At 37.0% G+C, this 14,199-nt stretch overlaps 1 protein-coding gene across 2 annotated transcripts in view; it reads left to right on the top strand.

The window, feature by feature from the left end:
- The window catches only part of slc35d1b (solute carrier family 35 member D1b), an 80,942-nt gene that overhangs the window by 65,042 nt on the left and 1,701 nt on the right, over nucleotides 1-14,199 (top strand). The window contains exons 8-13 of one of the 2 annotated variants that reach the window (XM_058755218.1): nucleotides 10,443-10,535; nucleotides 10,677-10,744; nucleotides 10,915-10,993; nucleotides 11,080-11,162; nucleotides 11,508-11,560; nucleotides 11,716-14,103. In XM_058755218.1, the coding sequence (XP_058611201.1) occupies nucleotides 10,443-10,535; nucleotides 10,677-10,744; nucleotides 10,915-10,993; nucleotides 11,080-11,162; nucleotides 11,508-11,560; nucleotides 11,716-11,726 (387 nt within the window). In that variant the 3' untranslated portion in view covers nucleotides 11,727-14,103. Of the gene's footprint in view, nucleotides 1-10,442; nucleotides 10,536-10,676; nucleotides 10,745-10,914; nucleotides 10,994-11,079; nucleotides 11,163-11,507; nucleotides 11,561-11,715; nucleotides 14,104-14,199 lie in introns of those variants that run through there. The other variant, XM_058755212.1, reaches the window with a different exon arrangement.

The raw sequence follows: 14,199 nt of genomic DNA, 5'->3' as shown, positions 1-14,199 counted from the left end.
CCCTCAATTGGAGGGTTTTTCTATGAGGTATGCCATTTCCAATCCACATGCGCTCTGAGCATGTAGGCTTTCCGCTGAACTAAGTATCTGCTTGAGTGTGTCACAGTCACATGTGGTTCCTAGGCCTGTATCAGCCTCAGTAACCCTTTAACGATGGTGATTCTAAAATCCATGTTTAAGGCAAGTGCACACACTGAGCTTCTGTGCAATTTCTAAAATTTATATCATGATAAGTGTGCACGCTAAGCATTCTGCACACTTTCTAAAATACTTTACCCTTTCTCTGAGTTCTCACTTTGGGCCCCACTCTACTGATGTATCCTTTGTGATACCTTTCCATTGCTTTAGTCTGTTGTGCTGCTGAGAGGTTTGTGATTGTAGCTCCGTGTACCTTCGCTTTTTATTGAATCTCTACCTTACTTTCACTCCCTTTTGTCTAAAGTGATAATATATAACTTAATGCCCACCATATTTCTGGTATTATCTTTTAAACTAATCTAACTAATTTGACCGTTCGCTTTTAAAACCGTGAGTGCAGCTTGTTAGCCAGTTAGCTGGTCACTCGCGGTTCCACTTGTGTTTCTATTCGCGCCTATTATTGTTTTCTTTTTCTTTTTTTTCCCGCTCCGTTTTTCACAAGCTCGTCAAACAACAGTGGTAAGTGGTAAGTTAAGTTGGTATCATTTATCAATCATGGTGAGTAAGCTTCTTCTCCTGCTATTGTTGTTTGCCACATGTACAGTTTATCTGTCTCTGTCAGCAGCGAGGGATTCACATGTGATAAATGCAGGGAAATAGTTAGGCTGACAGAGAAGGTTTTAGAACTAGAGACACATCCAAACTTTAGTTGAGGATAGTAAGAATGTGAGGGCTGTAGATACTGCTTTGGATGCGACTAGCTCAGGGAGTCCTGTACATTGTTTGGTTTCGGTTGAGCCCATGCAGTAGGGCAACTGGGTGACTGTGAGGCGGCCTAGTCGCGGGTCAAAACACCACTCTTCCGTTCCGATCAAAACATCAAACAGGTTCTCCCCACTCAGTGAAGCACCCACTGAGAAACCTGATGAAAGTGCTCAAGTTATTGGCGATTCTATTGTACGGAACGTGAAAATAGAGATACCAGCTACCATAGTCCATTGTTTACTAGGAGCCAGAGCGCCTGACATCTTGGCAAATTTAAAAGTGTTGACTAATGCTAAACGTAAATTCAGTAAGATTGTTATCCACGTCGGCGCTAATGATGTTTGACTTCGCCAGTCGGAGATCACTAAAAATAATGTTAAAGAGGTGTGTGAACTTGCAAGTATGATGTCAGACACTGTAATATGCTCTGGTCCGCTCCCTGCTTACCGTGGCGATGAGATTCATAGCAGACTGTCGTCACTCAATGGCTGGATGTCTAAGTGGTGCCCGCAAAATAACATAGGCTTTATAGACAATTGGAAGAATTTTTGGGGCAGACCTAACCTGTTGAAAAGAGATGGTGTTCATGTCAAGTCAAGTCACCTTTATTTATATAGCGCTTTTAACAATACAGATTGTGTCAAAGCACTTAACAGTATCAAATTGGGGGATAGAGTGTCAGTAATGTATAATGATAAGATTAAACACTCAATTTTCAGTTAAAGGCATCATTATTGAATTCAGAGATGTCATTGTCTAGCTCAGTTTAGTTTAAATAGTATCTGTGCAATCAAATCGGCGATAATCGCTAGAAATTAAGTGTCCCCAACTGAGCAAGCCAGAGGCGACAGCGTTCATCCCTCCTGGGTTGGTGCCGCTCTTCTCTCTAGAAATATGGCACATAGTCTTAGAGTTCGTATTGTAATCATCTAAAGCCAGATGATTACATTACTTTAAACGAGTCTACACCCAAAGATTGCTGTTACAAACATGAACCGCATCCAAAAGGTAAAGGGGGAGGTGTTGCTACAATTTATAGCAATATTTTCAGTATCTCTCAGAGGTCGGGTTTCAAGTATAATTCGTTCGAAGTAATGGTGCTTCATATAACTTTATCCAAAGAAACAATTATTAATGATAAAACCCCTGTGATGTTTGTACTGGCTACTGTATACAGGCCACCAGGGCACCATACAGACTTTATTAAAGAATTTTCTGATCTTCTATCGGAGTTAGTACTGACTGCAGATAAAGTCCTAATCGTTGGTGATTTTAATATCCATGTTGATAATGAAAGAGATTCGTTGGGATCAGCATTTATAGACATTCTAATCTCAATTGGTGTTAAACAACACGTGTCAGGACCTACTCATTGTCGAAATCATACTCTAGATTTAATACTGTCACATGGAATTGATGTCAGTGGCGTTGAAATTTGGCAGCAGAGCGATGATATCTCAGATCATTATTTAGTCTCCTGTATATTCCATATAGCTAAAGCTGTAAAGCCAACTCCTTGTTACAAATACGGTAGAACCATTACCTCTACCACAAAAGACTGCTTTATAAATAATCTTCCTGACTTATCTCAGTTCCTCAGCATATCCAATAGCTCAGAACAACTTGATGATGTAACAGGAACTATGGACTCTCTCTTTTCTAGCACTTTAGATACGGTTGCTCCTTTACGCTTAAGGAAGATTAAGGATAAGAGTCCAACACGGTGGTATAATGAGTACACTCGCGCACTAAAGAGAGCAGCCTGGAAAATGGAGCGCAGCTGGAGGAAAACTAAACTAGAGGTATTTCGTTTAGCTTGGCAGGAAAGTACCCTATCCTACAGAAAAGCATTAAAAACTGCTAGATCTGATTACTTTTCGTCTCTTCTAGAAGAAAACAAACATAACCCTTGGTGTTTATTCAATACAGTGACTAAATTAACGAAACATAAAGCATCAACAGGTGTTGGCATTTCCCAAGAGCATAGCAGTAGTGACTTTATGAACTACCTTACTTCAAGATCGATAATATCAGAGATAAAATTGTATCCTTGCAGCCGTCAGCTACAGTATCGCATCAGATAGCGCACTATAGATCCCCTGAGGAACAATTCCATTCATTCTCTACTGTAGGAGAGGAAGAATTGTATAAACTTGTTAAATCATCTAAACCAACAACATGTATGTTAGACCCTATCCCATCTAAACTACTAAAAGAGCTGCTTCCAGAAGTCATAGATCCTCTTTTGGCTATTATTAATTCATCATTGTCATTAGGATGTGTCCCCAAAACCTTCAAATTGGCTGTTATTAAGCCTCTCATTAAAAAAAACACAACTTGACCCCAAAGATCTAGTTAATCACAGACCGATCTCAAATCTCCCTTTTCTGTCAAAGATACAAGAAAAGGTAGTATCCTCACAATTATAATCCTTCTTAGAGAAAAATGATATCTGTGAGGAATTCCAGTCAGGACTTAGATCGTATCATAGTACTGAGACTGGTCTCATTAGAGTTACAAATGACCTGGTTGTATCTCTTTATTAGTTCTACTGGATCTTAGCGCTGCATTCGACACTATCGACCACAACATACTTTTGAATAGACTAGAAAACTTTGTTGGCATTAGTGGAAGTGCCTTAGCATGGTTCAAATTGTACTTATCTGACCGCCATCAGTTCGTAGCAGTGATTGAAGAGGTATCATATCGATCACAAGTGCAGTATGGAGTACCTCAAGGCTCAGTATTAGGGCCGTTACTTTTCACGCTTTACATGTTACCCTTGGGATATATTATCAGGAGACATGGTATTAGATTTCACTGTTATGCTGATGATACTCAGCTCTATATTTCTTTGCAGCCCGGTGAAACACACCAAATTGAGAAACTAACGGAATGCATAGTCGATATAAAAAAACTGGATGACGAGTAATTTTTTACTGCTAAATTCTGAAAAAACAGAGGTGTTAATTATCGGACCTAAAAACCCCACATGTAATAACCTAGAACATTATCTTACACTTGATGGCTGCTTTGTCAATTCTTCTTCATCAGTCAGGAACCTAGGTGTGCTGTTTGATAGCAATCTTTCATTTGAAAGCCATGTTTCTAGCATCTGTAAAACTGTGTTTTTTTCATCTCAAAAACATATCTAAATTGCGACCTATGCTCTCAACGTCAAATGCAGAAATGTTAATTCATGCGTTTATGACCTCAAGGTTAGAATATTGTAATGCTTTATTGGGTGGTTGTTGTGCACGCTTGATCAACAAACTACAGATGGTCCAAAATGCAGCAGCTAGAGTCCTTACTAGAACCAGGAAATATGACCATATTAGCCCGGTTCTGTCAACACTGCACTGGCTCCCTATCAAACATCGGATAGATTTTAAAATCTTGTTAATTACTTATAAAGCCCTGAATGTCTTCGCTCCTCAGTACTTGAGTGAGCTCTTATCACACTATAGTCCTCCACATCCACTGCGTTCTCAAAACTTTGGCCGTTTGATAATACCTAGAATATCAAAATCGACTGCGGGCGGCAGATCCTTTTCCTATTTAGCACCCAAACTGTGGAACAATCTACCTAACACTGTTCGGGAGGCAGACACACTCCGTCAGTTTAAATCTAGATTAAAGACCCATCTCTTTAGCCTGGCTTACACATAACACACTAATACGCTTCTATTATTCAAATCCGTTAAAGGATTTTTAGGCTGCATTAATTAGATCACCCGGAACCGGGAACACTCCCCATAACACACGATGTACTCGTTACATCGTAAGTAGAATGGCATCTATGCTAATATTTGTCTGTTTCTCAGTCCGTATCCGATCAGATGGTGGATCAGCACCAAGAGATGATGTCTACAGCCCTGATCGTCAGCGGAGACCAGGACACGCAGATGAGCCCCAGAGACATATCCCCAGCGAAGACCTTGATTAAAATACAATAAAACTAAAAGTATAACAAAATAACTAAAAATATAATAAAATATCTAACTACATAATACTATTATTGTTAGAAATTGCAACAAAATAAAAAATAGAAATATAAACTTTTGAACTGCGGGTTTCGTCTGGCCAGAGGAGAACTGGCCCCCCAACTGAGCCTGGTTTCTCCCAAGGTTTTTTTTCTCCATTCTGTCACAGAGGGAATTTTGGTTCCTTGCCGCTGTCGCCTCTGGCTTGCTCTCTTTGTTTCTGATTACAAGCCTTTGAACTCTGCCCTGGGTTCAGGTTTCCTCAAGCCCAGCCCTTAAAAGGTAACAGCTCAGACCTTTGAGAAGGGGATAGTGTCACTGACAGGTTTCAAGGCGTCCTAGGGGCAACACCCATAACCTTGGTAGAGTTGGTGCTTAGTGATCGCCTTTGTGTTTGGCATGCAGTCCCCCTCAGCATGGGTATACCATTCCCCATAGCGACCGCTAGAGGATGCAGTTTGAAGTTCCCTCTAAAGGGAACATCTCAGGTTACGTATGTAACCCTGGTTTCCTGAGAAAGGGAACAAGACACTGCGTCCTCTCCTTTCACCATGCTTTGGATGCCATGCCCTTTAACCCTCTGGTGCTCTTCGGTCACTTTTGACTGAAAATTTTTCTGTTTTGAATTTTTAAAAATCACAGCTTCATCGGAATGGTACGAAACTTGGTGAATTTTATGGCATTTTGAATGTGAACACACAAAAAAATTGAGGGCTTGATTTGAGCAGGCTAAGTGGTCATAAAAAAAAAATAGTCACACTTGTGCTCTTTGGTCAAAAATGACCAACCATAGGAAATGAATGGGAAATTGACAAAAACACTAAAATTCAGCAAATTTTTGTGTGTACAATCTACAAATCTGCCACAATGCAGAAAAAAGTACACAGCAATGACGGGGTGAAACTCTAAAACATCAAGAGTGCAAAACCAACACATCCACTCACACACACACGCATACACACACACACACCTATGAACTGATGTGACTGTAACACAGCAAATACATGAAATAAAAGCAATAATTCAACTACAATGCAGTAAAAAAGTGGACCGCAAGGAAGGGGTTACACTCTGAAACATCAAGAGTGCAAAACAGGCACATCCACTCACACTCACACTCACACACACATACACATATATACACATTCAAATGAATTGATATGGTTATAACCATATAGCCATAACAACTCAGAAAACTGAAATAAGAGGTTGAAATCAGATCAGACCCAGAAGGATTAAGCTCTGATAAAACATTCCTGTTCATTTTTGTTATTTTTTATAGAATTTTAAGGTAACACTTTATTTTAAGGTGTCATAATACAGAGTAATTACCTAATTAAGTACTTAGTAGTAGCCGTTGTACTTACATGAAACAGAATGTACTTATCATGTAACTAAGTTATGGAACAGCCTGTAATTACAGTTTGTAATTATGTAGATGTAATAGGCAGCTACTGTTACACATATGTAACAGACTGTATCTGTTACACAGCTACTTGTACACTTAAGTACAATCTTGATACACTTTATTTTAAGGTGTCATAATACAGAGTAATTACCTAATTAAGTACTTAGTAGTAGCCGTTGTACTTACATGAAACAGAATGTACTTATCATGTAACTAAGTTATGGAACAGCCTGTAATTACAGTTTGTAATTATGTAGATGTAATAGGCAGCTACTGTTACACATATGTAACAGACTGTATCTGTTACACAGCTACTTGTACACTTAAGTACAATCTTGATACACTTTATTTTAAGTAGCTTATGCCTGTTTAATATTATGTAATTGCAACGCCAATCAGTGATCAGCTGAGTTTACACGTCACGTTTTGGTAACGGTACGGTTCGCTTGAAACCTCGGCTGAGGTGGTACTAAAAAAAGTACCAGGTACTGTACCCAGTGGAAAACCCCCCAAAAGTGAACCGTACTGAACCGTACCGTACCGTGCCATACCATGCAGTGGAAAAGCGCCAAAAGGTGCAGCTGGATAAGGTGTACAGTATATATACAAATGAAGTACACTTAAGTACAATCTTGATATACTTTATTTTAAGTAGCTTATGCCTGTGTACTTACATTTATAATTACGTTGTATAAAGTCTGCAACACATATGTAAAAATTTTTTGGTTACATAAGTAGTTGTGTAACAGATTCTGTCTCTTACATATGTGTAACAGTAGCTGCCTATTACATCTACATAATTACAAACTGTAAGTACAGGCTGTTAAATACAGTAACTTAGATACATGGTAAGTACATTTTGTTTCATGTACAGTCAAGGTCAGAATTATTGGCACCCTTGGTAAACATGATCAAAGAAGGCTCTGAAAATAAACCTGCATTATTAATCCTTTTGATTTTTTTATTTAAAAAAAATAATAATTCACAAAATTCTAACCTTTCATTGAGCTAAAACAATTGAAAATGGGGGAAAATCTCATTATGAAATACAAATACACGTTGGACACAATTATTGGTACCCCTATAAATTCTCATGAGTAAAATATCTCTGCAGTATATTCCCATTCATAATTTTGAGCACTCCAGGGGAATTATGAACATGAAATTATCCAGCCATGGCTTCGTGTTTCACAGAAATATAAATAGGAGGGAAAACAAAGTCCAAATTTCCTTAATCATCCATCACAATAAGAAAGAAACCAAAGAATAGATTTCTGATGTGCAGCAAACGATAATTGAGCTTCACAAATTAGTGAAGTGGCTTTATGAAAAGAGCTAGAGCAGTGAAAATTATCATTTCCACCATCGGGGCAATAACTAAGAATTTCCAATCAACAGAAAATGTTATGAATCTGCCTGGAAGAGGACATGTGTCGTCCTAATGCACGGTGAGGAGGAGAATTTGAGTGGCCAAAGACTCTTCAAGGACCACAGCTGGGGTCAGAAAACCTTAAAAAAAAATTGGCAAACAGCCCCTACATCACCACATGTTGTTTGGGAGGGTTTCAAGAAAAAATTCTCCTCACTCATCCAAAAACAATCTCCAGCATATTCTGTTGTCAGACACGACTGGAACTTCAAATGCTTCTATGGTCAGATGAAACTAAAAAATTTGCTTTTTAGCAGCAAACACTCAAGATGGGTTTAGTGCACACAGGGATAAAAAAGTACCCCATGTGTACAATGAAATATACTGCTGTATTTTTAATGTTGTGGGCCTATATTTCTGCTGGAGGTACTGGACATCTTATTTAGATACATGGCATCATGGATTCTATTAAATACCAACAGATAAAAAATCAACAAGTGACTGACTCTGTTAGAAATCTTATAATGGGCCATGTTTGGATCTTCCAACTGAACAATAATCCAAACACAAACCTCAAAAACAACACAAACATGGGTCACTGGACACAAAACCAAGCTTCTGCTGTGGCCATTCCAGTCCTCTGACCTGAACCCTGTAGAAAATGAGAGAGGTGAACTGAAGAGTAGAAGCACCGTCATGGAGCTGTAATCTGAAGGATCTGGAGAGATTCTGGATGAAGGAATGGTCTCTGATCTCTTGTCAGATGTTCTCTAACCTCATCAGGCATTATAGGAGAAAATTTAGAGATGTTGAACTGGTAAATGGAGGTTTCAAAAAGTATTGAATAAAAGGGTGCCGTTCATTGTGGCCAATGTGTATTAGAGAAAAACATTTATTTCATAATGATATTTCCTCCCATTTTAAATTCTTATTCTCCAATGAAAGGTTAGATTTTTGTGAATTTTTTTGAATAAAAGATCAAAAGGATTAACAATGCAGATTAATTTTCACAGCCTTCTTTGATCATATTTAGCAAGGGTGCCAATAATTCTGACCACGACTGTAAGTACAGCGGCTACTACTAAGTACTTAACTAGGTAATTCCTCTGTATTATGGACACCTTAAAATAAAGTGGTACCAATTTTAATATTTTGTGTAACAAAATGCTTTCTCTGTGTTCAGGTTTGACTGTAGTAATAATAATTCAAAAACTGACGCTTTAAATCAACATTTCAAACCAAAAAAAATCTAAAACTTTACAAAATGTTGTCTTTGAAAATGTCTAAATATATATCCAAACCCACAACTTAATAAAATAAGTATTTATGTCTAAAAACGGTCCCACTTTATATTAGGTGGCCTTAACTACTATGTACTTACATTTAAATTAATCATTTGGTACAATGCACTTATTGTGTACATACATGTTCTTACATTGTACTTATATTAATAACACCTTTATGTAATAACATATGTAATTAATTTCTGTAATTACATTTATAATTACACTGTTGACCCATCCCTTACACCTTAACCCACTCTTAAACCTACCCATACCACTTAACCTGTCCCTAACCTTACCCATATCCCACCTCAATAGCAACAGAAGTGTTTTGCAATACAATATGAACACAATAAGTACATTGTACTTATTTTTGATGAAAGTACATAGTAATTAAGGCCACCTAATATAAAGTGTGACCCTAAAAACAATTAGAGAATTTATAGGCCTTTTATATAGAGCTATGTGGGAATCTATGGGCTAAACCATGGAATTGCAGATGTTTTTCTTATTTTACGCCCATCAGATGGCACTAATCTGGCTTCAAAAAATTGGATTTTAAAGGCATTGGCTCTATTTTAACATGAAATACTGCCATAATTGAAAAGTAATAGAAAATAATTTTAGGTGTCTTCACTTTTGACCGTGAAGATCACAAGTGTGACTCCCAAATAAGGAGCACCAGAGGGTTAATACTGTGCTCGCGCCAGTAATGATGTCATAGGTTGTCGCCAGCCAATGTTATTGTCATGTATAGATGTATGCTTCATACACCGCTCACGCCAAAGGCGTCCCCCAAAGCAACCACTAGAGGAAGCAGTGTATCGTTCCCTTCTTAGGGAATCAAGGTTACACTTGTAACCTGAGATGTTTTTACTTATGCTGCTTCTTGCCAGCTTCACTTGGTGTTTAGTCTCATGTATGAGCTGAGCTGCAAGCATGTGGTAATAGAGACCTTGGGCCTCATTTATAAAATGTTGCGCAGAAACAGTCCTAAATTTGATCTTACGATCGTTTCTCAGAAATGCGTACGTGCGATTCATAGAATGAACATACGAACAGAAAACGAGCATACGCGCCTATTTCAGATGTGAAATCTATGAAATGCAAATTATCTTGAACTTGCGTGCAACTGAATGGTTTCAGCTCTCTGCCTTGTAAACGACTCCTAATTAATATCATTAACATATAAAATATCACCAATCATCATAATTTAGAACAGCGACCTGCAAGAACAGCTTACATTTGAAAAATTCTGCATTACTCCGACAATAAAAAGTGCGTACGTCTGCTTGGACCCTGACGTGACGCTAAGCACTTTTCCACGTCAAAGACCATTTTTATAAATATGAGCGTTGGCGTGGATTTAAGCGTACGCACACTCTAAGATCAAATCTGTGCGTACGCACGCTTTATAAATGAGGCCCCTGCTAACCAGACTTGCTTGTTTTAACCCATATTTAGTTTAACAGATTTTTTTTCTTCCTGCATTTCAGGAACTGGGAAAATACGGGCTGCTGTATTACAATGCTTTATTCATGATTATTCCCACTATGATTTTAGCATGCTTTACTGGAGACATTAAAAAAGTAAGAATTTTAATAAAAATATTACATATTATTATGTTTTGAAAAATTAAGAGATTAAGAGAAAGTTATATCTGAATTATGTTTGACTTTATATAAATGAAAATGTACATTTGATAAAATAATTCTCTTGTGAATTTTCAGGCTTTGGAGTATGATGGTTGGGCTGACATTTTCTTTGTGATTCAGTTTGCGTTATCATGTGTCATGGGGTGAGCCTCATATTTCCAATCTTTTTCTGTGTCCTTAAGCGGAGTACTTCTTGTTTTTTTTTAGACTACCTAAAGGTGAATTGTGTACATTTTTGAGATGTTAAAAATTCATATTCTTTTTTCTCATTTTCTTTTTCTCATGATTATAATCTCATTGGTTATTTTGACAGGTTTATACTCATGTACTCAATTATGTTATGCACCCATTATAACTCTGCTTTGACGACAACCATTGTCGGCTGTATCAAGGTTGGTAATTAACATTACATCAAATTAAATTAAATTAAATTAAATCAGTTAAGAATTTACTTTGTTTCCTTTAACCATCCCAACAGAATATCTTAGTGACATACATCGGGATGGTGTATGGTGGAGATTACATCTTTACATGGGTGAATTTTATCGGCCTAAACATCAGGTAAACAGGTTCATTTAAAATGACAGTGAAGATAGCCCACATTACTGGGACATTCTTATTGAAATACTGTAAAAGAAACCATAAAATGTGATGTCACTTCCTCATCATGTCCGAATGATTAAGATGTAGCAACATATTTGGATTTTCTCAGAAGACAAGAATTTATAAGAGAAAACATTAAAGCACCGAAAAGTAAATAAAATCTAAATTTAGAAAAAATACAATAAAATAAAAAATTTAAAAAAGGTCACTTTTTGTGTTTCCTAAGAATGGCCATGAATGTTTATTTGATATTTCCTTCAGCTGTTCTATAAATATAGCTTTTCTTACCTTTTTCCCCTATAGCATTGCTGGCAGTCTTGTGTACTCGCACATCACTTTCACTAAGGAACAAAAAAGTAAGCACAATACAAAAATGTGGATTTTGTAAATCAAAAAGAGGATCTTTTAAAATGCATCTCAAAACCTTCATTTCATGGATTCATTTCCTTTCTTTTTTTAATAAGATCAAATGCATTTTAGATGACATGTTAAATATTGTGTCTTTTAACAGAAAAATGTTGATGCTTAAACAAGTTTAAATAAAGTAAGTCGATAATGCCTTTGGGAGTCAAGAACCCAGTCAGCAGGGCCTTTTCACAACAGGAGTCAAGAACCCTGTCTCATTTCACAACAGTGACCAGCAATTTTCCCAGCAACCTTGGTTTTGTTTTTTTGTTTTTATGAACCAATTCCTATTGCTATGGAAACAGTGACTTCCTGAACTACCATTGTGCCTTTTTTTTTTTTACACTGAACAATGTTAACCCTAATGTTTTATTGTTATTATTATTATTTTTTTTTTTTTTTTGGTAATATTTTCAAGATATGATTTAATTTAATGTTGGATAGATGAAAAATTATTTCCTTTGCTATGGTATGAAATTAATATTATCCTTTGTCTTTAGTTCAAGGTGGACTGTTCAATTTCAATTGAGGGATGAGTAAATATTATTTTTTAAATTAATTTTTCCTTTTATTTTTTTGGTTAATTAACATAATGGTATAAATTATGATACAACGTGATGCTGTTAAACCTGAAATAAACAAGTGTATGAACATGATTTAGTGTGACTGGTACATAAACACATGAAAAAAGATCTTCGAGTTTAGAGATATCTTGTGTTGTGGATGTGCTCGCTCTTACGGTCAAAAATACTTCTGTTCTCCAACAAGCTGTCTAAGGTCATAATTTGATGCAAATTACAATTATCTTGGTCTTGAATCTGGATATTTACGTAAAAAAAATGAAAAAGGAAGGGGGGGATTCTGTAGTAAGATGAATCTTTGCATAGTTTGCATAGAAGGACAAACAAAAGATGCAGGAAACCTTGTTTAACCCTACTGGCATCTTATAGCGTTATTGGAGAGGCCTTACATAATGTAGCAGTAATTCCATTGCTTTGAGTTAATTCACAATAACATTTATTAGATATATGGCAGTGGATCAACTTAAATATATTCATGACTTTATAAATACCTCTCTACACTACCAGTGTGGAATCCAATATCTCTGCTATTTAAGATGCATTTAATGCAAGATTTAATCAGAATGAGTGCATCAATCCTACTGTAGACCATTTAAAGGGGACATCAGGTGCAAAATTCACTTTTACATGGTGTTTGAACATAAATGTGTGCTGGCAGTGTGTGTACACAACTACCCTATAATGATGAAAATCCACCCTGTGCTTTTTTAAAATCCCAAAAAATCATAAGCACTGTCTCAGATCAAGCCATTCACAGATTCTTGGCAGAGTGACGTCACATAGGCCAAGGCCCCTCCCACAACTATTGATGAACATTGCTGTTTTAGCATTGACCCACCCTGAGTGAGCTGTAAACAGTCCACAATTGTTTTTTCGACGCCAGAGCAGGTGTAGACAAGAATGTCTTCTAAGTGATGCAGGTGTTTTGTTGTTGGATGTAATAATGAACATAGCAGTCGTCATTTACTCCCGACATCTAAGCCGCTGAAGACGCAGTGGATTACTTTTGTTTTTGAAGGGAATGCGCCCCCTAATCTACCTAAATGCATCTACACCTACAGAAGAAGTGAGTACAGGCTTAAGTTTTGAATCTTTGCAAATTGCCTTTCCTAATAATGTACTAGTTAGCAAGTTCCACAACAAACATGGCTAAAGTTTACAGTCTCAGAGGACTGCTTGTCACCCCACTGAAGAGAGGGGCGGGGTGAGCAGAGCTCATTAGCATTTAAAGGGACATGCACTGAAACTGAACAGAGCTGTTTTTGACAAGGTAAAAAGGGTGTTGTTTTACACTATCATTGAGAAGTTTTAACCAAAGTATGTTATAGACTTTTCATGAAGACCCTAAAGAATCATAGCAACTTATGTAATATGTAAGGAATAATCAACCGCCCGACGCGAAGCGCATTAATATAGAACGGTGATTAAACTGACTTGGAAATACCTGTGCATTAAACGGTTATACTGCATACCTGCCAGCCAATCAGAATCCAGTATTCAGACAGACCATGGAATAAGGGTATCTGATGTCCCTTTTAAACTAAGATTAATGCTACAGTTTAATGTTAACTACTGTTGACAAACAACTGGTCGCTAACAAAATGGTGACAAGCATCAAAAATGACAATAAATAAGCCAATGAATATGACCAATCAGAGTAGGGTTGCTAACCGTCACATAACTGTTAGAGAAATGCAGAATCTGGTCTCACCCACCTCAGCAAGCGGAGCTCCACTAACGACAGTTACGTACAAAACTTCAGTAAATCAGTTTTGGCAAATACAAACAACGTGATTATTTTTCACGAGTCCAATATCCAGCCGTGCAAGAAAACATCCAATCTACCTGAGACATGATCAATAAGGGAAGTCGTCTTTCACTATTTAATTTTGTAAAAGAGGAAAAACCAAAAACATTTTACATTTAAGTAACTAATAGCTATTCTTAACCTTGGACCTTATTCTTGAAACACAAAATGACCAATAAAAAAAGTGTCAAGCACCAAAAGC

Source organism: Onychostoma macrolepis, chromosome 02, assembly GCF_012432095.1.
Source record: "Onychostoma macrolepis isolate SWU-2019 chromosome 02, ASM1243209v1, whole genome shotgun sequence".
NCBI lineage: Eukaryota > Metazoa > Chordata > Actinopteri > Cypriniformes > Cyprinidae > Onychostoma > Onychostoma macrolepis.
Note: the sequence above shows the minus strand (reverse complement) of the source record. Positions and strands in the feature narration are given on the sequence as shown.